This window comes from Diabrotica undecimpunctata, chromosome 7 (genome assembly GCF_040954645.1).
Source record: "Diabrotica undecimpunctata isolate CICGRU chromosome 7, icDiaUnde3, whole genome shotgun sequence".
NCBI classification, from domain to species: domain Eukaryota; kingdom Metazoa; phylum Arthropoda; class Insecta; order Coleoptera; family Chrysomelidae; genus Diabrotica; species Diabrotica undecimpunctata.
Genome location: NC_092809.1, coordinates 92,020,784 through 92,045,828, shown reverse-complemented (window position 1 = coordinate 92,045,828; position 25,045 = coordinate 92,020,784). Strand labels below are relative to the sequence as shown.

At 34.5% G+C, this 25,045-nt stretch overlaps 1 protein-coding gene and 1 long non-coding RNA gene across 3 annotated transcripts in view; one reads left to right on the top strand and one right to left on the bottom strand.

The window, feature by feature from the left end:
- LOC140445577 (osteopetrosis-associated transmembrane protein 1) overlaps window positions 1-25,045 on the bottom strand; it is an 85,015-nt gene that overhangs the window by 30,400 nt on the left and 29,570 nt on the right. The window contains exon 5 of the mRNA XM_072537699.1: window positions 11,171-11,333. Coding sequence (XP_072393800.1) covers window positions 11,171-11,333 — 163 coding nt within the window. The remainder of the gene's footprint in view (window positions 1-11,170; window positions 11,334-25,045) is intronic.
- Window positions 1,357-3,483, top strand: LOC140446855 (uncharacterized). 2 transcript variants are annotated; one of them, XR_011951523.1, is made up of 2 exons: window positions 1,357-1,423; window positions 3,201-3,483. It is a non-coding gene; the product is annotated as an uncharacterized lncRNA (long non-coding RNA). The 2 variants fall into 2 exon arrangements; XR_011951524.1 differs by having other exon boundaries at window positions 3,198-3,483.

The window sequence follows — 25,045 nt, the reverse complement described above, 5'->3', positions numbered from 1 at the left end:
TGGGTTTTGATTTATTGAATGTCTTTCTACAATGACAAAGTTACTTTGGGTACTCACAGTAAAACCGCAAGAAAAACGTAAAAACGTTGTTTCGCAGAACGTTAGATCTATTTATATTAGGCAAAAAATCAAGCTTATCAACCCTCATGATGTGTTTTGGTTATGCAACCTAACAGCCTCAGGTTGGAGTACATCAATATAATACATATACATGTACAATATATATATATATATATATATATATATATATATATATATATATATATATATATATATATATATATTGTCAAATTAAAAACGTAAAAACGGACACTGACATTAATGAAGTGACCATTCTTTAAATTTTTAAATATAGTACGGTTCAAGAAACTCAAACCTATAATTATATATATATATATATATATATATATATATATATATATATATATATTGGATTTAAAATTTCCGCTATATGTGGTTTCAGTTGTTTCCGGGTTTGACTCCGCGTTAAATAGTTTTGGTTTTTATAAAAACCATTGTTTTGGCGACGTTTCGGCAAGGTCACACTTGCCATTGTCAAGTCAGATTAGTTCTGCTTCTTCTTGATGTTCCAGGCGAACTGGATTGTCCAATATATACTCCATCACAATTCGAGCAGGGAATTTCATACACAACATGCGATTTTTTTAATAGAGGGGTTTTTGTTTTTAGTCTTGTAAAATTCTTTTTCAAAAGATTGTATACAGTATATGTATACAATCATATATATATATATATATATATATATATATATATATATATATAATATATATGTATACATATATATATATATATATATATATATATATATATATATAGATATAATGTAGTATACAGCATTAGTTGTACTCAGTGTGAAGCTGAATATGTTGGAGAAATGCGCGGACAAATGCTACTATTGCCGCTCGATAAGTGTATTGAAATATGCCTTTCCTGATCCATCTTTCTTGCAGCCAGCCTACCCAATCCTTCAAATCCCAAGTAAGCTCGTGGTACATAATCAGTTAGAGGATCATGTAAGTTTTTAAATACTTCTTGTGAGGTTTTCCGTTAATCTGTCGTCTCCACTGACAGAATTTAAGTAGATGCCCTTTGATTTCTCTTGTCCAATACTATAAAGTGACCTCAAGAACAGAATATTAGTAACTAGTAGGATCTATTTCACATCCCACAATAGTGCATCCCACCGCGACTTACTGCCAAAAGGGCAAATGAGCTCACACATATATGCCTTTTATCTGATCAAAGTTCATTTATTCGAGCATTCAACCTTACATTTATTTAAAATTATTTTACTTGAAGTGAATAATGGAATAAATTATTATATTAACTTTTTGTTTTAGTTGAAATTCCTTCAACAAGTAGAGATGCACAAGAGTCTTACCTAAAATGAGTAAAATTAGAGGTATTGGAATCATATTTTACTGACCATTAACATTAGTTGCAGACATAAAAAATATATCTGGTCCCTAGTATCGATCCTACCTATTTGTAGTTTGGCCACTGGCGGACTAAAGCTAAAGCGGGCCCTAGGCGACATTGTAATTCCGGGCCTATTTTTCAGTCATGACATACTTTACGTTTGGTAGTTTGGTTTTAAAGCATATTAGTATGTAGTTTTATTTGATTATCGGATTCCAAAAAAAATTGGGAAAAACATGTATATCCGGATTAATTAGTTATATTGCTTTGTTTCGCACTTTTAACTCGCTTATTCTCACTAAACTAAGTAGCGGTCATCGAATAGAAGATGATTCCAAAGTTCAATTTATTTATTTTGCTGGATTTGTTATATAATACTCTCAAATAGCGTCTGTTAAGTATTTTGGCCATAATGCAATATCGTTTACAAAACTCTTAGTTTCATCATTATTTTGAGATTATTATTATTTAATTATTCTCCATCTCCAGTTAAAAATTAGTCCAAATATCTTTTCATTTATTTTGTCACTTTATCTCGATCTGCTTTCCGTTTTCTTTTTTCACATTAACTTTTTACATCCTGTTTTTACATCCTTAAAAAATGAAGGAAATGGTGGTAGTTTATATTATATATTATTTTAATTAAATAATGTAATACTTTTATAGAAACTTACATTTTTATTTTAGAAATTACAGCAAGTATTAACTGTGAATCTAAAAAAATATTTAAGTCTTAATTGCACAATTTTCAAATAAAACGATTCAGCAAAATTGGGATCGTTTCAATAATAATTATGAATAACATGTTTTTCTGTTAAATACCAATAAAAAATAATTAAAAAAATTAAAAACCTAATTTTTGGGCCCTTGACACGTGCCTAGGTTGCCTAGGCCTTAGTCCGCCCCTGAGTTTGGTCATCTTATTATCAGTCATTAATTTGTATTCATGCTTATATATAGTGTGTATTTTGCGCTGTTAGAGTTAGTTTAACTTATATTTATATTTAACGATTTGTAAAAAAAATCTATACAAAGGGATTTTACGGGTATTAAATAAATAAATAAATAAATAACTAAATAAATTAATTAATTACATTTTCATGTCATATCTTAACTACATTTTCACCAAAATTAAACATTGAAATTGCCGCTTGAATTAGTTCTGATGCAAATCTCTTGGAGCGCTGAATTTCATAACAAACTAAAGTGTTGTCGTGAAGTATGTAGAGGAAGGTGATTTGTGATTTGAACCTTTTAAGTTTCAACATCAATTAAAGACCTGCTCGTTAGTGCTAATTTTATCAGTGAAAAAACGATATGGCCAAAAGCAATATATTTGTAAAATTGATAGTATGTAACGTTATAAACGTCACATCTTTATTAATTTATTAATTCTTTAACCTTCAGTTTCTTTTTTACTATTTTTTATTCAAAAAATAGTTGGCGCCCTCCCTCTCTTTCTGTTCAGTAGAATAAACATTCGCCCTTTCTCTTTCTTTCCTCTCTCTCTTTCTCTCCGGTAGAATAAATATTCGCTCTCTCTCTTTCTGTCCGGTAGACTAAATATTCTGTTCTATGTTGACAGAAGAGCTAATTCCATGATAGGCATACGTCCTATGGCATCTGTGCTATACTTCATTGTACTCGCTCCCCACTGTTTGTCAATCAGCTTTTAAACGTAGTGGGATATGTTTTTTGTCTGTAATTGAAATTTATAAAAGAAGGTAATATAGAATAAGGTTCATTTTTATTGTCAGCAGAAATCTCTTGGGTTTATTGGATAATTTATTGGATAATTTCTGGAATGTTTTATGGAATAATGTATAATGTATATTAATGTAATAACTGCAGCTGTCTGTAAGACCTACCCACATGCTCTGGAGGCGGCAACAGGACCTACCCACATAATCTGGAGGCAACATCGGAACAGGAGCAAGCAACCAAATATATGCCATAAGTATTAGTTCTCAATTTATTTATTGTAAAACTTTAGGCAGGGTTGTTTTTGCTTTGCTTTATGTTGAATAAATATGATTAGTTAAATCATTGTTTTATTTGTTACCAGCTAAATTTTCATTGTTTAATTCATAGTTTAACACAAGACGGATTCACACATGACAGACTGAGCTGGGCGAAGCATAGACGATAAGCTCCCATGGTTGATTGAGGTATTATTTTATAATAGTATTTCAATTCTCTTTGGTAGTCTTATCGTTACAAGTGATATCTAACAATAAGTGTGCCGATAACAAACATCAAATAAATAAAAATAAAGCAATAGTCAGGGAGCAGATGGCGAAAACCCACATGCGATTATTTGATAGTTGGATTCGTAGAAGTCACCGAAATTTAAACAAATATACCATAATTAAGCAAACATCCAAATGGACTCAACAACTATGCCCATGATGCAGTAGTTCAAAATAATGTCACAAATGACCGAAAATATGATGCAACCTTTTATAATACAAACAGGACAGTATATACCTCAACTAATGCAATTTGCACAGCCACAGATGTTCACTGAACAAAAACAGATACAAGGTAAGGTACGAACCTTTTCCTCTATACCTATAACATACAACCAACAATTAACCCAACAACCCCAAAATCTCAATCATTGTACCCATCTCCTTCTTCTTCTTAAAGAAGAAGATGCTTAAAAACGCTATGCTTTCCTAAAATCTTTCCCAGCATGATATTTCGCAGAAGCTGGTATTTTGTTCCTCTCATCACGTGGCCAAGGTATTGTAGTTTTCGTATCTGTATTTCATTATTCAGTTCTGTTTTTTTTTTGAAAGTCTTTGCAAGACTTCTCCATTCGTGACTCTGTCTAAGTAAGATATTCTCAGAATCCTTCTGTAAAGCCACATCTCGAAAACTTTCACTCTTCTCATCATCGATTTAGTCAGAGTGGCTGCCTCTATACCATATAGGAAGATTCTAAAAATATAATATCTAAGCACGCGCATTTTCATGCCGACACTTAAGGGGTAGTTTAACTATTACGTAACGCAATTTGGAAAGAGGGGGTTATGTAAAACGTTACCGTGCGTTACAAGGGCGTGAGGGGGTTCCAAAAAAAGCGTTACGTAACATTGTTTTTTATTTAAATCAAAAACTATTAAGTTAGCAATCTTGACTGTATTGTACGTCCTTTTTATTTTATTTTCGTTGTTAGTAATACACAGAAACACGTTGCTGAAGTCAATGTTCTTAACCCTTTCAGTCACTGTATAAGAAATAATATAATTAAAAATCTGAAACTTGCCAACTTTTTCCTATTATTTTTTTTGAAGATTTCTAAAACATAGAATTTGGTTATGGCGCTTTTGGGTTTTGATTTATTGAATGTCTTTCTACAATGACAAAGTTACTTTGGGTACTCACAGTAAAACCGCAAGAAAAACGTAAAAACGTTGTTTCGCAGAACGTTAGATCTATTTATATTAGGCAAAAAATCAAGCTTATCAACCCTCATGATGTGTTTTGGTTATGCAACCTAACAGCCTCAGGTTGGAGTACATCAATATAATACATATACATGTACAATATATATATATATATATATATATATATATATATATATATATATATATATATATATATATATATATTGTCAAATTAAAAACGTAAAAACGGACACTGACATTAATGAAGTGACCATTCTTTAAATTTTTAAATATAGTACGGTTCAAGAAACTCAAACCTATAATTATATATATATATATATATATATATATATATATATATATATATATATATATATATATATATATATATATATATATATATATATATATATATATATATATATATATATATATATATTGGATTTAAAATTTCCGCTATATGTGGTTTCAGTTGTTTCCGGGTTTGACTCCGCGTTAAATAGTTTTGGTTTTTATAAAAACCATTGTTTTGGCGACGTTTCGGCAAGGTCACACTTGCCATTGTCAAGTCAGATTAGTTCTGCTTCTTCTTGATGTTCCAGGCGAACTGGATTGTCCAATATATACTCCATCACAATTCGAGCAGGGAATTTCATACACAACATGCGATTTTTTTAATAGAGGGGTTTTTGTTTTTAGTCTTGTAAAATTCTTTTTCAAAAGATTGTATACAGTATATGTATACAATCATATATATATATATATATATATATATATATATATATATATATATATATATATATAATATATATGTATACATATATATATATATATATATATATATATATATATATATATATATATATATATATATATATATATAGATATAATGTAGTATACAGCATTAGTTGTACTCAGTGTGAAGCTGAATATGTTGGAGAAATGCGCGGACAAATGCTACTATTGCCGCTCGATAAGTGTATTGAAATATGCCTTTCCTGATCCATCTTTCTTGCAGCCAGCCTACCCAATCCTTCAAATCCCAAGTAAGCTCGTGGTACATAATCAGTTAGAGGATCATGTAAGTTTTTAAATACTTCTTGTGAGGTTTTCCGTTAATCTGTCGTCTCCACTGACAGAATTTAAGTAGATGCCCTTTGATTTCTCTTGTCCAATACTATAAAGTGACCTCAAGAACAGAATATTAGTAACTAGTAGGATCTATTTCACATCCCACAATAGTGCATCCCACCGCGACTTACTGCCAAAAGGGCAAATGAGCTCTGCATTGTGCGCTACAATGAAACATCGTCTGAGGATGATGCTTGGCACGCCGAAAACGAAGGTGATAGTGTTTAATAATTCCGGATCCCTCTTCGTCTGCTCCCCGGTCCCCTCGTTGCCAGTATTGAAAAAATCGATAGACAGAGGACTAGTAACTCTAATTGAATTGTGTTTTACATATCTACCTTTTTCTTACATATCTATCATTTTGATTCGATTCTTATCAACAAGAGATTTTATCAACGCAGTGCGAACAACCATTTTTCTTCGATTCTTATCAACAAGAGATTTAGAAACTTCATCAGTAGAGTTATAACGTATCCTGGATCAGACATTAGATCTGATAACAAACCTTTAGTCGCCAATGCAAGAGTCAGGCTAAAACGAATAGAGAAAAAACAGCAAAAGAATTTTACTATTTCAGAGGGCAACAAAAGTAAAATGGAAAATGATGAAAACAACTACATGAAAGAAATGAGAACAACCAAAAATGTTGAGAAAACAGTAATTATAAAAATAGAGAAATATAGAGAAAATCGTGAATATATGACCAAGATAATAGAATAACATATTGTAACTAATACATTCATTGGATTACGGAAGAAATACCAGACCTTATGGAACAAACAAGACAATACAAGGACAAGGCAGTCGAATACAGAAGAAAACAAAGAGAAATAAAACAAGAAATACGAACTGCTAAAGAAAAGTGGATACATGTTCAGAAATGGAAGAATTAGATAAGAAGTATGTCATGTTCAATTTGCAGAACAGGAAAGTTCGTGAAGTTGGTTGTATAATAAGCAAAAACCATAATGATTTAGTAGATAATGCAGGACAAGTTATCATTGATGAACGAGACATATTTGAAACATGGAGTAACTATATAACTGAATTGCTCCAAGATGACAGGCCAAACATACAGAGCAATATAAATAAAAAAGGACCTGAAATTTTAAAATCGGAATTTCTTCATGCAATAAAATCAGTCAAAACCAATAAAGCAACTGGACTAGAGAACATCCCAGCTTAAAGAGAATATCTTAAAAATGATACAAGAGGACCAATTCAGTGCTATAGTTAAGCATTTTGATGATGTATATAATACTGGTGAAATACCTGAGGAATGGCTAAAGTCCGTTTTTATAACAATTTCGAAGAAACGGCGGACAAAAAGATGCGACGAATACAGATTAATTAGTCTGATGAGCAACATATTGAAAATTACTTTTCTTCGCATTATTCATTACGAAAGAGACCTAGATGAAACCCAGTTTGGATTTAGGAATGCGCTGGGTACCCGTGAGGCACTTTTTGGCTTAAATATACTCCTCCAAAAATACCGCAACCAACGTAAAAATATTTATGTGACGATAGGTTAAACCCTGAATACATTTGAACATATTAACAACCAAAGGCATTGACGGTAGAGATCTACGTATCATAGAAAACTTATATTGGAAGCAGTGGTACGAGTCGACGGGCGATTAACAAGCGTAAGATAGGGATGCATTATATCCCGGATGTTATTTAATATCTATTCGGTTATCACAGGTAAGATAAAGATTTTGAGAGAGAAAATCAGTGGTGAACTGATTAATAATCTTAGCTACTCTAACGACACTGTTCTCTTATGCGATAGTGTCCAGGGCATTCAAGTTGTTGCATTGCGTAAATACGACAGGAAGAGAAATGGGCCTAAAACTGAATGTTTCTAAGAAAAAATTTATGATTTCAGTCGCCAAGCACACTACATAACATTGAGAGAGTTACTCACTTTAAATATTTGGATTGCTACATTACAGACCAACTAGACCCAAGTAAAGAGATCCAGTGCAGAATTGAAACAGCTTGCACATCTTTTCGAAAAATGAAAAGGAGCAAATGATATATTTGGTCAGTGTTGTTACATAGTACCCAGACCTGGACTCTGAAGGCTGATACGATCAATCGCCTAGAGGCCTTTAAGAATACCATGGATAGCGACGCAGATCAATGAAGCTGTGTCAAATAGAGCAAATGACGCTCGTGCCCTATTAAAATATAAAAAAAATCATACCTAGGGCATGTTCTTAGAGGAGACCGGAATAGAATCCTTTAGCTTATGAAAGGTAAAATCAAGGTCCGCAGAGGAATTGGAAGGAACATGTTATGGGTCAAGAAGATTCGCGATTGGATAGGAAAACGCAGTGCGAACAACCATTTTGATTAGTTTCAGTTGATTGTATCTAAAAGTAAAGTGTCAGAAGTATTGCGTCAATTGCATGAAGGTTCATCAGGTGGACACTTTGGTATCACGAAGACTCTACAAAAGATTCGAGAATGGTTCTATTGGGTGAACTGTAAAGATGATGTAAGAAGATGGTGCCGGAAATGTGAACTGTGTGCAACCAGTAATGGTCCAGTTGGTAAAAAGAGGCCACCCATGAAACAGTACAATGTTGGTAGTCCTATGGAAAGAGTAGCGATCGACATTGCAGGTCCACTTCTAGAGACAAATAATGGAAATAAATATATCCTGGTAGCCATGGATTATTTTACGAAATGGACTGAGGCCTATGCGATGCCAAATCAAGAAGCTGCTACCGTTGAAGAGGTACTTGTTAAAGAATTCTTTAGCCGATTTGGTGTCCCCTTGGAGATCCACTCCGACCAAGGGCGAAACTTCGAGTCAACCCTTTTTCAAAACGTTTGTAAATGGATTGGTGTCAATAAGACCAGAACGACACCCCTGCATCCTCAATCAGATGGAATGGTCGAGAGAATGAACCGAACAATGCGTAAACACCTGTCCAAAGTTGTATCAGAACATCAAAGAGATTGGAACCAGCACATTGATTTATTCCTAATGGCCTACCGCTCGGCTGTGAATGAAACTGGGGGCCAGACTCTAACCTACCTGATGTTAGGTCGTGAAGTTCGTTTGCCCTGCGACCTAGAGTTTGGGTGCAGACCTTCCGAAGAACATGTTGCAAGCGAAGATTAGGTCGACCGCCTGAAGTTAAGAATGAACAATATTCATGAACTTGCCCGACAACACATCCAGATAGCCAGTGACAGAATGAAAGACCAATATGATTCTCGATGCAAGAGTGAAAACTATAAAGTAGGTGATCTTGTTTGGCTTTATAATCCACAACGTCGTCGAGACTTGTCTTCCAAACTGCAAAGACAATGGGAAGGTCCGTATGAAATTAAAAAGAAAATAAATGACGTAATATACCGAATTAAGAAGTTGCCGAAAGGTAAACCAAAAGTAGTTCACATAAATGTCTTGCACCATATGCTGGCTCAAATGAAACAGAAGAAGCACGAATCCTTCAACATGAGATCAAAGATGACCGGCGACCAAGCTTTAATGAATTTATGTCAAATTACGCAGACAGAAAGAGTGCTAGCTTCGGCGTGACGACAGAAGTTCAGCAGGATCTTTTTAGTGTTCCGCATAACGTCTCTCTAGCCCACTGTGTTGCCCAAGATCTTGAGATGACTAAAGGAATCTCATCTGTATTTTATAAAAAGTTCGGTCGTTTAGACGAGTTAAAAAAATCAACAGCCTAAAGTTGGAGGAGTACTGAGATTAGAAGATGGCCCTCGATCTTTACTGTATATGGTGACCAGGAAGTCGTATACAGACAGGGCAAGCTACGAGGATATATGGTGTGCTCTAACTAATTTGAAGAAAATCGTGTGCAATTATGACATCAAGAATTTGGCCTTACCCAAGATAGGCCATGCACTAGATAATCTGGATTGGCAGATTGTGAGAAGCATGCTTGAAGTGATCTTCCGAGAAACCGGCGTAAGAATTAAGTAAGTGTGTTGCATTAATCCGAAGAGATCGTGCCCTCCAAAGACAGTGGACTGTTATTTCTTTCTGAGGGGTTCATGCAAAGTTGGAGAGTCTTGTAGATTCCGCCATCCTGGGCCTACATATAGAGTTACTGATCGGGACGCTCAGATTTAAGAGGGGAGCAGTGTTACGAACATGCTTTCGGCATGGCCCATATAACGGTTGCAACTCTAAAAAGGCATTAAGAACATTCGCGATGTATCGAGTTGATAAGAGAGTACCGAACTGTAATCTTATAAATAAATATATTTGTATAAATTCGAACCGCTCGTTTTATTTAATCTCGCTACAATATATTGGGATGTTAAATAAAAAAAAATCGTTTTAATATTTGATTGTCAATGTATTCAATTATTTCACGTATGTATCTTTGAAACTTCTGATATTCTGTCAATTAATATAAAACAAAATCTATTTCCCTGAATTGTTTATACCATCCCCTGTAAATAGTACTATCTCCCTGAATGGTATATAATGTATTTGGTATTATTTTTATCGTTTGTTGTTTTACTTATTTGTGTTACTCACGTTAAGGTTAAGTCACGTTAAGGTAAGTTTAGAGAGAAAAATACAATACTTGGGCTATGTGTTGAGAGGTAAGAATGAATTACTCCAAATCATATTGGAAGGTAAAGTTGAGGGCAAAAGATATGTTGGAAGACGCCAGAACTAGTGGCTGAAAGACCTGAGCAGATGGTTTGACCGCTCATCCACAGAAATTATTTATGCAGCAGTTTCCAAAGCTACAATTGCCATTTGGATCGCCAACCTCCGAAAGGAGACGGCGCAATAAGAAGAAGAAGGTAAGTTTCTTCTATCATGTCAGCGGGTGTCTAACTCTAACTTACGACAGGCATTATCGACGACTCTAGATAAGTCTACAAAGTAAGTATAATAAGGCATGTTATATTTCAAGATTTATCTGCATTGGTCATATTGGTATTTACGTAAGCTAATAGCAGTTATGTTTCATTTATAATCTTTAAATAATATGCATATCAAACCTTGGAATACTTAATCCTTACATACATATCTTAATACAGAATCCAGCGTACACCATTTTTATATTCGACGAACATATGAATCAATGACATGTGGTAATCATATTATAGAAACGAGAAGCAAATCCTATTAGTATTTTAACAAGTTACGATTAAAGAGCTAATTACATCGTTTAATAATATGTATAATATATACTTACGTTGTATAATCGTTGGTGCATTTTTTTCTTTGTAAAACTGTACAATCAAATAGAATACAATAGTCAACAATAGCACGGTAACAGTAGATATTATAAATATATATTCGCTATGTCTTCTATATTTACAGCAATTGACACTCCAGAATGTCCAAGTAGTATTCATCTGCAAAATATAATTAAAAAACATTTTTAACAAATTTTTCGAAAACACTAATTTTTGGTTAATCATATTTCTCATGTTTGATAACTGAAATTGCAAAGGTAAGACACAACCCCGACTAAAAATTAGATAGCGTCTTCTTCACAAAAAGGTTGTCATCATGGTATTTGATAACAATAGAAGCATGTCCCTTTCCAACATAGTTCTGTACTGAAATCTTGATAGTAAGATACATTCTTGAAAAAACCCCATACTGCGACTTCATTCCCACCACATATTCGTGGATTTTAAAGCTAACACGACAAAACTGTTAGACTTTGATACATTTTTTTTTATTTAGAAAATCGCATCGACCAAATGGCCATTAGCGAAAAATTAGTGGATTACATTAGGTACAATTACTGAATTACAATTTGGTTTATTAAATATTGTGGTACTTATTAATGTCTTTCAAGAAATTCAGAGTATTGTTAAAGTTACAGCCTGCACCTAGAGATTCTATAAGTGTTCCTTGTATCTTGTTACTTCCTTGTTGATTGTAGAGGGGACATTCACATAGTATGTGCATTATTGTTAGTGTCGTATTACACGTTTCACATCGCGGCGGTTCGCACTTTTTAATTAAGTAATCATGCGTTAACCTAGTATTTCCGAGTCTGAGGCGCATTACTATTATTTCTTGGCTTCTTGACTTAGGTAACACATTCCATGTCTCTATGCTGGGTTTCACTTGTTTTAATTTTGAATTTATTCATTCCATTTATTTTTCCACGCACTTAAGATTGATTTTTTTATATAATGATGAAATTTATCTTATGATTGATATACATAAGTTTGAAGAAGGATCGTTTTAATTTTTTTAAAAGCGGGTTTTCTGTATACAGTTGTCGGATGCTTTGTATGGCATTAAGTGAGTCTGTTAAGATAATATTTGGAGTTTGTTGTCAGATTGATTAGTTCTTTGGCGCGATAGAGAGCATACAGTTCAGCTGTATAGATAGTACTAACCTTAGATAGTTTGAATTTAAGGACCTTCTCTGGAGTTACTACAGACGCTCCCACACCTTCGGATGATTTTGAATTATCAATGGATATCTGGGTATGATTTTTATAACGACTAAGGATTTTTCTAAAATGGGAAATAATTAGATCATGATTAGTGGAGTTTTTATCAAATGACGTAAGTTCAAAGTTATATGATGGTGTATTTTGAATCCAAGGTGGATTATGGTCATATGTGTATGGAAGACATTCAGGTATGACAGATGCAAATGGTCTTTTATTCTTTTATAGAAAGGTTTAACAGAACGGCGATTTGCATTGAGGTTTGGGTAATTATTAGTAAAAGTATTTCTATAGACAGGATGTTTTGCATTATCCTTAATTTTTGTTGCATATGTTAGACTAAGGTAAGCTCTTTTATCATTTAACGACAATTCATTCGCTTCGAAAAGTAAACTTTCAATCGTTGTTGTACAAAAGGCTCCCAGGCATATTCTGAGTGCTGTGTTATGAATAGTATCGAGCTTTTTAAGTACTGATTTCGATGCTGAGTCGTGAGCTATAGCCGCGTAGTCTAGCTGTGATCGTATAATAGTTCTGTATATAATTAACAATGTACTCCAGTTCTGTCAGTATCAGAACTTTTCTTGGGTTTTTTGTTGGGTTTTTGTATAGGTTTCCTAAAATTTATTTCTGTTTATCTTTTCTGACAGAGCTGGTGTATATGTTGGTGAAGGTGATAGAATTTCATCTACCACACGTTTACGGCTTGTCTGTTGACTAATATCTAGTTATATAGCGCTGTTATTTTCTGGAGGTGTAATGGTATTGGTAACTGAGGATTCTTTTGGTTCGACATGTTCAGGATTTGTACTGTTTGTTAAGGAAGTAGATTGCTGATTGGGAAGTTTTTCTATGGTGTCCATTTGTGAAGGAGTGTTTAACGATGTTGAAATAGTTTGAGGTGTGGGTGATTGTTGAGAGTTTGTGGGATTTTTACAATTATTAGCATTATGTCCTTGCTGTTTGCAGTTAAAGCATAACTGATTATCTTGGGATAGGAAAATTCGATAGGATTTGTTATCGTAATTAACCAAAAAAGATTCTGGTAAAGGATTTATAACAGGGTTGATAAAAACTTGTCTTCTAAAACTGTAAATATGATTGAATTCCGGTAAGGTAGAGCTAATACGAAGAAAGGTCATTGATGACATTGGCTTGAGGCCTAGGTTTTCTAATTCGTGAATAAGAATATCATGGGGAATTGAGGGGCATACATTTGATAGAACTAACCTATCCGCTGGAGTAATATATTTTCTAGCTTGAACTGGTTTATCATTTATTAGTATTATACCATCATATACCTGCATAAAGTTATCCACAATTTCTTTGCTCGCTAGATACATGCATACTCAATTATTGGACAGCCTTGAAGAAAATAAGATGTTTTTGGGCTGTATAAGTGTTCCTAGTGGTATGAGGTAGTCCTGTAGGCGTAATCCATCCTTTGAAGAGAAAACGATCGCTTCTTCAGGACTAGGGTATGTATTTTGGCTTAGAACTTTTGAGTAGGATTTAACTGTGTTGGTATGTTGTGGTACAGAGCTAATTACGTTGGAACTTCCATTTGATAAAAACTATAAAAGTTGTGGAGCTTGAAATTAAGTCGACTTTCATGCCTGACATTCAGGACCGGATGACTTTGATACATTCACAGGAAAGCAGATAGCAGAATTAAAAGTAAGAACGACATTTCAACGTCCTCCATTACAAAAATAGACTAAGAGAGGAAGACTGACTGCCGTGCTTATCTTTTTATATTTTGTAATATCCAAGATGTTGGAGGAGAACTAATCATTGAAACAAAAAGTCTAATTCTGACAAACCAAGTTGGATTTAAGATTCGGACTCGACAATAGTCAACTACATAGAAAATGAATACTATTGAAAAAGCGTTAGAAAAGAACATGTGTTTTATTATCTTCCTAGATGTTAATATAAGAAGAACTAATATATTAGCTTTTATGACTAAACAGTATTCACAACATTTTCACTCTTAAATAGCTGAAAGATACTTAAAAATTAAACAGGAAGACACTTATTCAGATTTAAATGAATTAAAGCAGATGCTCCGAAAGGTAGCCTGTTTGAGAATAAGACAACATTGCAACATAAGTTGCCGACACTGACTTGTGGCGTGTCCAACATACATATTTTTGAAAATTCACGTTATGTGAATTGGAATTTAGATCAATGCCAAAACGTGGTTGATGGAACTTTGACTGATCTCCACCAATTGTTTGGGGGAAAGCTTATTAAATTACTTTCCCCTGCGGGTACAGTGCCAGATATTTAAGGACCATGGACTGTTACAGCGTTTCCTTCGATATATATTATATAAGCGGACTTCACGGCGATGATTCCTTATGTGTTTGGTTTGGTAGCGTTGTACTTAAGAGAAAAATAAACCGTAATTAATCGATAATACACATTTAATAACTAGAGAATATTTACAAGATCACCACTACTAATTAAAAAGAGTTTGCTTTAACACATTGTTTATGTTTATACCGGCGTTTTAGGGGAGCGCGAAAATAACGAAAACAAAAATGCACTTTTTCACCACATTTTTAAGAGTAAGAGATTGCATTAGCGTATCGAGTTAAGCACACAGCCGATACCTTCGGCTGTTAACTTGAGACACAAATCACATCTACGTTTTTTATCTTGAACCAAATCTTATCTGAAAAGTGTCGACCGGTCGGCGTCCGTTTTACCCAAAGGAGGCCCTTCTAAGGTATTTATGGCACAAATACCCTGCAGGCAAAAAGTACAGTCTGTGGCATAAGATCCAATTCAATATTTGCGAGAACGAAAAATAAACTAAGATTAATATAAAATGTTATTTTTACAACATACTCGCCCCCGTTGAAGCGCTAGCTTTAGCACAAATAACCAGATCATATTATGACCAGAGAGCATGAGGAAGATGAAATACACTACAATTATTATCTTATACTAACTTAAATTAAATCGTCATTGTTTAGTTTTGACCGAGGCAATTCTTACTTTCCCATCTTTTCCGGGAAAGACCTCAATCACTCTTGCTAGTACCCAATAAAGAGGATGAGTGTTGTCACTGAATATTGTCTGAGGGAGGCCTCTAGGACTAATAAAGCGTTTTAGAGCGAGAAGAAACGTCTCAGTAGAGAGACCGGAAACGACTTCGATACGAACAGCTCGAGTCGACAAGCAAACGAAAAGAGCAATATACGATTTTATTAAAGGAGCCTTGCGAAGGTTGGAAGCCTTTATCTGAAAGGGGCCGCCAAAATCTAATCTTGAAACAAACCATACATTGGTGAGTGACCTTTTTGACTTTTGGTAGTCCATTTAAAGGCCAATATTTGAGACGAATTTGTGACAAAGTATTTTGAGGACCTGAGTGACAGAGTCTGACATGTTCTCTGTGGAAAATGAGACGAACTACACGATTTTTTGAGGGGAGGAGAAGAGGGTATCTTTGATCAAAGGTCTGAGTTTCTAAGGCGGCCTCCCACCCGGAGCATTTCATTCTTATCCAAAAAGGGATTAGAGGTAAAAGACACTTATTAGATAGTTTTATCTTTCTTAAGCTCAGAAATCTCACTCGAGAAGTTGGAATACTGAAGCATCTTAATAATCTTAAGTTCAGCGTTTTGAAGTTCGCCGACTTCAAGAATATCACTTAACTTGCGAGAAAGCGGTTTAGTATTATTAGCAAATCTAAACATACAGACTAAAGTTCTTACAAACTTTGAAAAATTGGAGAACCTATCAGAAAGTGAGGTGAAGAAATCTATTTGATCGTTTCGAGCGTGGAGAATGATTTTCCTTTCTTCAGGCAACTTGGAGGTATAACCCTTTGGGTTGTATTTCAATAAATCCAACCGAAGTTGATTTAAAAATGGAGGACCATAAAACCATAAGGAAGAGTTTATTATTTCAGAGGGTAGCATTCCTTGGGAGAGTATGTCGGCACGATTCTCTTTGGATCGTACGTGCCTCCAGTCAGCATTAGGAGAATTATCTAAAATTTGGGCAAACCTATTTGCTACAAATTGGGTCCAACGAGAAGGATGTGAACGAAGCCAAGCGAGAACAATTTCTGAATCCGACCACATATTTATAGAGTCTAATTGAGATAATTTTTCTTTAACAATGTTAACAATCTTTGCTGTGCAATCTTTGTGTAGTAAACAGTGAGTTTACTACATAATAGCGCACCCATGAGTTCCAATCTTGGAATGGTCAAATGTTTTAGCGGAGCAACGCGACTCTTAGATGCTAGAAGGGAACAAGATACCTGTTCTGATTTATAGGTCACACGTAAGTAGATACAAGCTCCATTAGCCTTTAAACTTGCATCCGAGAATGAGTGAATCTCAATACCAGTGATTTCTTGACTTAAAAAGAGACATCTAGGTATATTTAAGTCCTTAAAATGAGAGAGACTGCTAATAAAACTTAGCCATTCATGTAACGTATCTGCGTCAATGGTATCGTTCCAACTGATTTTGGAAATCCAGATTTTTTGCATTATAAGCTTAGCGACAACTGTAACTGGATTAATAACACCTTGAGGATCAAATATTTGGGCAATCATTGAGAGTACTTCTCTCTTAGTGTATGAGTTCTTTAGGGTGAAATCTGGAAGAGAGATTGAAAACGTGTCAAGAACAGGATTCCAACATAAACCTAAAACCTTATTAGAGCTATGACACAAGAAGAGTCCGAAGAGAGAGAATAAATATTTTTTAGAAACGAGTCCGTGTTAGAACACCATTTATGTAGAGAAATACATGCTGTTCCAAGTAAACTAGTTAATTCCTTGTGAGCGTTGAGCAGACTTTGCTCATCATTAGTACCGTAGAGAATGTCATCAATATAACAACTATTTTGAAGAGCATCACTGGCCAGGGGATATTCAGTTTGATGAGTATTTGCCAGCTCCATTGAACAGCGAGTACTCTGAAAATTGGCGCTTTTAGTTCCATATGTAACTCTTTGCAGTTCCAGGCACTCAATAACTTTTTCAGGGGCGTCACGCCAAAGTATGTTTAACAGAAAGGTTTGATCAGGATTGATTTTAACCTGTCTGTACATCTTTTGTATATCAGTTGTGAAAACAGAGGAATATAATCGAAAGCGCAGCAAAATGTCAAACAGTTCCGGTTGAAGAGAAGGACCTTTGAGGAGGATATCATTGAGTGAATAACTACTAGAACTTTTCATTGAACCATCGAAAACAACCCTAAGTTTTGTTGTTAAGGATTCTTCCTTTAATACACAGTGATGCGGGAGAAAATATTTATTTTCTAAATTTTCATTAGTAAGAGAGAGAGAGGGACTATTCTAGCATGTTCGAGAAAAAGATATTCACTAACGAAAGACTTATATTGAGCGTATGTATTTTCATTTTTTAAGAGCCTATTTTCTAAATTAATAAATCTCTTTAAAGCTACTTTAAAAGGTTCACCTAATTTTTTATGCGCATTTTCGCAGACAAGGAAGGTTTACTTGAAAACGACCTGAAGGTAAAATACGAGTGGTTTTATTAAATATTGGTTCAGCCAATTCCTCATCGGGGGTTAATTTACTAACGTGGGGAACTTCTTCAATTTCGAAAAATTTTTGTATCAATTTATCTAAATTATTCTTTTCGGATTCGGACTGAACAAAGAGAGAAACATTTGACTGAGAAATAGCCAAGTTTGAACTCCGATGAAAGGCATGAGGGGGAAGAGTACCAAAAATAACATAACCTAAGCGGGTATTCTGAAGAATGGGAAGATTCTTTCCTAAACGAATGAATCCATCAGTCAATAATTCGCTATAGATGTCACCAGCTAGAAGCAAATCAATTTTACCGGGAACAGATTACGAGGGATCTGTGAGAGTAAGATTAGGTGGAACATTTATTTTGCTTCTATCTAGGGTAGCTTTAGGAAGCCTACAGGTTATACTATCAAGTACAGCAAAAGAAGTTATGAAACTTCTATTCTTCACATTATAAGGAAAGAATTCTATGTTAATGATTTGATTTGACAGTGAGGTGTTTTCGGATATGGTTGATATCTGTAACTGTTTAAAATAAGGGGTGAGGTTTAACTTCTCAACCAAATCACGAGAAATGAATGAATGTTGACTCTAATTATCTAGGAGCGCTCTGGCATGCATAGGCCTGCCATCTTTAGAATACACTGTCACTAAAGCGGTAGCCAACAATACATCAGTTTTAACTCATAAATCAGAGAGAAGTGGCTGTATGAGAATCTGCAGTATTTTGGACTTCTAAAGGAGGTTTGAACGAACTGTTAGAAGCTTCATTTTGGGTATGAGCATTATAAGAAGGCGGAGTAGATGTGTGAGCAACACGACTGGAAGAGCCTTGAGAATGTTTGGGAGCTTGAGCATTGCGATCAATAGAGAAAGATTGCCTATTCGTGTTCCTAGAGGAAGATACATTTTCAGAGGTATTATGCAAGAGCGAGCGATGTCTTTTCTTACATATACTACATGAGCGTGAAGAGTTGCAATCTTGAGAAAAATGTTCATTACTCAAACAATTCCAACACAGTTTCTTACCTTTTGCAAAATTAAATCTTTTCTGTAAAGAGAGACATTTAAAATCATTACACTGATAAATTTTATGCGAATTACTTTTACAACATATACAATTAGTATCCGAAAAAGAGTTTGTAAGTTAACTGATGAAAACAAAGATGTTTTTAATTGATGTTTATTAAATTTTTAATCATTATCAGAAACGTTTAATTTTTCTTGTATATCACATTTTTTCTCGAGAAAACTAAAAAACTGTGAGAGAGTACGTAAAGCCTTTGAACCAATTTCATACTTAAATGACCTATGCGTCGCGAAATCTAATTTTTGTAAAAATACTTCGATCAATAGTAAATCTCAATGTTCGATAGGTACAGACATATTTTTAAGAGCAAGTAAAGTTTGTTTACAAAGAGTTAAAAATTCTCCTAATGATTTTGCGTTATTTTTAGCTAAAGAGGGAGTCTTTAACAATTTTTGGATATGTAAACTAATTTTATGCGAATTACTTTTACAACATATACAATTAGTATCCGAAAAAGAGTTTGTAAGTTAACTGATGAAAACAAAGATGTTTTTAATTGATGTTTATTAAATTTTTAATCATTATCAGAAACGTTTAATTTTTCTTGTATATCACATTTTTTCTCGAGAAGCGACCATCGTATGGTGAGAGCCACCATAGTGTTAAATACCAACTATGAACGACACAATATGATAAAAAAGAAGCAAATAAACATATGGACACATCCAAACAACGAACAAAATTTTGAAGATCATATCGGTAAATTCCTTCAAGAAAAATCATCAACAAATGATATTAACATCCTAAATGACATAATAGTAGAAGCAATAACAGAAGCTCAAAAGAAATGCTGCCCAAAAAGCGTGAAGGAAGAAAAATATAGTCTGGACACACAGAAAAAAATGGAACAAAGAAGAATACTGAGAAGCGACGAAAACTCTAGTAACGACGATATAAATAAAATAAACAAGGAAGTATCAAGAGAAATAAGAAAAGACCTAAGAAAATACAGAGATGAGAAAATCATCAAAACTATTGAGGAAAATAAGAGTATGAAAATAATGAGACGCAAACTCACAAATGGAAATAAACAAATAGTCAAACTCAAGGATAGAAATGGCAACATCACATCAAACAGAGAACATTTGTTACAAATTGTGGAATCATTCTATGGGACATTATATAGCAACCAATCGACTCTAGATATAGTTGAATATCAGCAGAGGAAGGTTCAAAATCAGGGTTCCGAAGATATCCCAGAAATCTCCTTGGACGAAATTTACAAGGCTCTAAAAAAGATGAAGAATAACAAAGCTCCGGGGGAGGACGGTGTCGTCACGGAAGCGATAAAGATAGGAGGCTCAGTACTGATAACCAAAATTCAAAAGCTCTTTAATGCTATGGAATTAGGCTAGTTATTAGGCTAGAATTAGGCTGGATTAAGGCTAGTCTATGGAATCAAAATATCCCAACAAAGTGGAATAATTCAATAACTGTACTCTTACACAAGAAGGGAGATATAGCAGACCTGGAAAGATACAGACCAATCAGTCTCCTTAACCATCTTTATAAATTATACACCCGAATAATAACGAACAGATTAGAGACAAAGCTGGATTTTTACCAACCTCGGGAACAAGCCGGTTTCCGCCCTAATTACGGCACAAATGATCACCTGCAGTGCCTAAAAACCCTGATAGAAAAAACTAACGAATATAACCGTCCCTTGGCATTGATATTTGTAGACTTTAAAAAGGCGTTTGATACAGTGGAATTACCGTCCATCTTAAGAGCACTACAAGATTGCAGGGTCGACCACAGATATTGTAATATAGTTAAAAATATATATGAAAATGCCACAACAACCATAAGTCTACATTCAGCAACTAATAAGATAAAGATAAAAAGGGGAGTTAGGCAAGGTGATACCATGTCACCAAAGCTGTTCATTACCGTTCTTGAGTATGCATTTAAAAGACTAACATGGCAACAGAAAGGAATATCCATCGATGGAGAAAGATTAAACCATCTACGTTTTGCGGACGATATCGTGCTTCTGTCAGATAATCTGGGAGAGATCAAAGACATGCTCCAAGAACTGAATTACATACTACAAGAAACTGGGCTGGAGATAAATTTCGAGAAAACCAAAATGATGACCAATATGGTTCCCAGCGAAGAGATACAGATCAATAACAACAAGGTAGAATTAATCGATATATACACATACTTGGGTCATGAAATCAGAATAACCAGAGACAACCAAACCTGCGAGCTAAATAGACGAATCACGTTGGGATGGGCGGCATATGGAAGGATGAGAGACATTTTTAAAACAAATACTCCAATTCACCTGAAAAGAAAGGCATTTAACCAATGCATCCTACCAGTCTTGACCTACGGAGCAGAGACCCTAACTTTAACGAAAGCTACTGCCGAAAAACTGAGGGTAACACAAAGGCGAATGGAGAGATCAATGCTGGGTCTGACCTTGAAAGATCGCGTGAGAAATGAGGAGATACGCCGACGAACTGGCGTTGACGATATTATACTGCGAATCAATAAACAAAAGTGGAGGTGGGCTGGACATGTTGCTAGAATGGAAGACGGAAGATGGACGAAGAGATTATTGGAGTGGAGACCAAGAGCCGACAAGCGAAGTCGAGGCAGACCACCCACCCGATGGACCGACGACCTAAGGAGAATAGAAACAAACTGGATTGCAGCAGCTAGAGATAGAGAGAACTGGAGACGTTTGGAGGAGGCCTATATCCAACAATGGATGTGAAAACGGGGCTGGATGATGATGATGATGAAACTAATCACATGCGATTTATTTTCGTATTATATATTATTTTCGGAAATTTTCTTCTATAACTTCTATATTTTCAATCAAATGTAAAGGTTCATTTTTTAAGAAAGATTTAAGATATATAAATTTTTGCACATTGTTCAGCTTCACATTATTGATTTTCCTGAGCAAAGTTTCCTGAGAATACCTGCATTGTAATTTCCGGCAACCTAACCTTAGCAGTGGCTACAGTTGGCGGAGTATCGTTTGAGTTGAGCGAGTGGGAGGGTAACTTTAAAGCTTCCATCATATGCTGCAGTCCAGCTAGTGTAGAAAAGTATTTTTTCTCCATCAGTACCCTGTCTTCTGTTTCAGAATCGGTTTCATCAATTTCTTCAATCTGATCCATCACCTCTTCATATTTCAGATAACATGTTTTTAATTCTGTGTGTCTGAGTTGAAACTGGAGACCGTCAGTTTCTGCATATGCGTTTTCTAGCAGCCAGTTTGCTATTCTGGTAATCTTGGCCTTCAGTGGCTTCCTCTTCTTCTTGAGATCTTCCATTTCGCTTTTAACAAAAAGTGCTACTCCAAAAACAACTGCCCAAGGCCGTGCAAACACCGAATTCTTTAGAAAAATTAATGTTTATGTTATATACTAATATCTGTATCACACGGCGGAAATAGGGTCAATAATGTTTATATTATATAATAACATGTATAGCACACGACGAGAATAGAGTCAATATTTATATTATATAATAACATGTAGAGCACACGGCAAGAATAGAGTCAATAATATTTCTTCTTCTTCTTCAAGTGCCCTGTCCGTTGCGAACGTTGGCTATTAACATGGCAATTCTGATCTTGTTTGCGGCGCTTCTGAATAGTTCGACCGATGTGAGCCCGAACCACTTCCTAAGATTTTGGAGCCACGAGTGTCTTCTCCTGCCTGGCCTAATATTATCTTCAAATTTTTTTTTCTGATATTCATACTCCCAAAACATTCGCAAAAATTTTGCGAATACGAATGCAAATATAAAAAATATGCAAATATTCGCGAATGCTTTGTTCCTGTAGCCACGTATATATTAGACAAACGGATCAGTCCATCAAGATCCAAATCTAATAACAAAGATACATTTTAAAAATTTCTGAATTTGTAAAAATCCGAAGCCATCTCGAGAATATAAACAGAGCGGAAGACTATTTCTTATCCATCAAATCCGATGATCCGAACCATCACCCATATAAGTGCAGTTGTAGGGTGGTTTCAACTTTCAACAGATTTAAGTTTATCTTTGGGGTTTATTAAGTATTTGAGATACTTTATGTGAATCTCTCCCCGGCTGTTGGTTTTCGCCCTGGGTACATCGAATACTTGAGTTCTCAAAATTAATAACCTATCCTGCTCTTGAAGAAACCACTTACAATGGTAACAACAAGTAGTGACATACTCCGGCAATAAAAAACACGGCCCAAGATTAATTATTTAATACCACCATTATATTGTTACGAAAGTTGCGTAAGATTTATCCCACATAGAAGAAGTTTTGACGAAAAAGAAGAAGTATTAAAATTCTAGAATATTGAAGATAACATCGAAAAATCCTGAAATGTATATAAATATATGTTGTTGACGGTTTGGATAACAGCTGTAAATTAGTTTTGAAGTTTATAGTTGTCATTACGTTATTGTAAGTGTAATATTGGTGACAGCAGTAGGATTTAAGATATTAAACAATTGTCAATAGTTAATACGAGATCTACACAATTTAATAGAGAAATGGATACGTCCGGACCCCCGCATTGTTTTTAAAAATGAAGGAAGTAAAAGAAAACGCGGGAAAGAAGGGAAAGACGAAAATGAGAAAAGTAGGCAAGAAGAGAAAGAAAAGGAGAAGCGTATTGAGGTGAAGGAGAAACGTAGACAAGAAGAGGAAGAACTGGAGAAGAAGCGTAGACAAAAAGAGGAAGAGATGAAAGAGAAGCGTACACAAAAAGAGGAAGAGATGAAAGAGAAGCGTAAACATGAAGAAGAAGAAGAGGAAGAGAGGCGTAGAAAAGTAGAGGTAGAAATAGAGGTAGCAACAAAATGATATCTATAAAAAACGATTTAAAAAATCAAATAGTACAACAACAAAACAATTTAAAAACCGATTTAGAAAATAAATTAATACAACATCAAAACAAGTTAAAATCTAATTTAGAAAGACAAATAGTTGAGTTAGAAAGAAAAATTAATATCCAAGGCTCTTTATCTAATATTGGTTCAGTAACTAACGTCGAATCTGAACAAATAACTAATCAAAAATGTTGATCACTTAACAAACGAAGAATTAGACAAAAATTAATGAATTTATTAATGAAAACTACGATAGTTCTAATATTTATCGATTTTCACAAAGCCTTTGACACAGTTGAGCTAAGCAAAATATTACAGGCGCTTAAAGAATGCAGGCTAGAATATAGATATACTAAATTATTATACAAAATATACCTGCAGGCAACAACCACTGTCAGATTACATACTAACAGTAATCGCATAAAAATAGAACGAGGGGTTAGACAAGGAGACCCAATGTCACCTAAATTTTTTAATACGGTGCTAGAACATGCTTTTAAGAATTTGGATTGGATGACAAAGGGAATTTTAGATGGAGAATATCTAAACAACTTACGTTTCGCCGATGATATACTTATAATAGCTGAAGATCCAGGAACTCGTTGTGGCTACAGAAAGTGTAGGTTTAAATATAAATATCTCGAAAACAAAAATCATGACCAATTTTAGTGACTTAAGACAGACAGATCTACTCGTTTTTATGTAGACTACAGGAGATTTAAGCAGGTTACACAAAAAGGCATTGCCATGAATAGATGATACACTAAACACTTTATCAATTATTGCTAAATGGTTTTCGACCCTAGATTTAAAAAGCGGCTACTGGTAAGTAGAAGTACATCTTGATGATCGAGACCAAACAGCTTCTTCAACTGGCCGTCGTTTCTACAGGTTCCAGGTTTTACCATTTGGTATTTGTAATGCACCATCTACGTTTGAAAGTCTAATGGAGTTGGTTTTAATTAAGAGGACTTACCTGGAAAACACGTCTAGTGTATCTTGATGATATAATGATTATGTCCAAAACCTTTGATGAACATCTGAAAAACTTAAGCAAGACATACTACTTAGGACATATCGTTTCAGTAGAAGGAATTAAAACTGACCCAAAGAAGATTTCAGTTATTAAAGATTGGTCTAAACCAGGAAAAAAAAAGAAAATTAGAAGT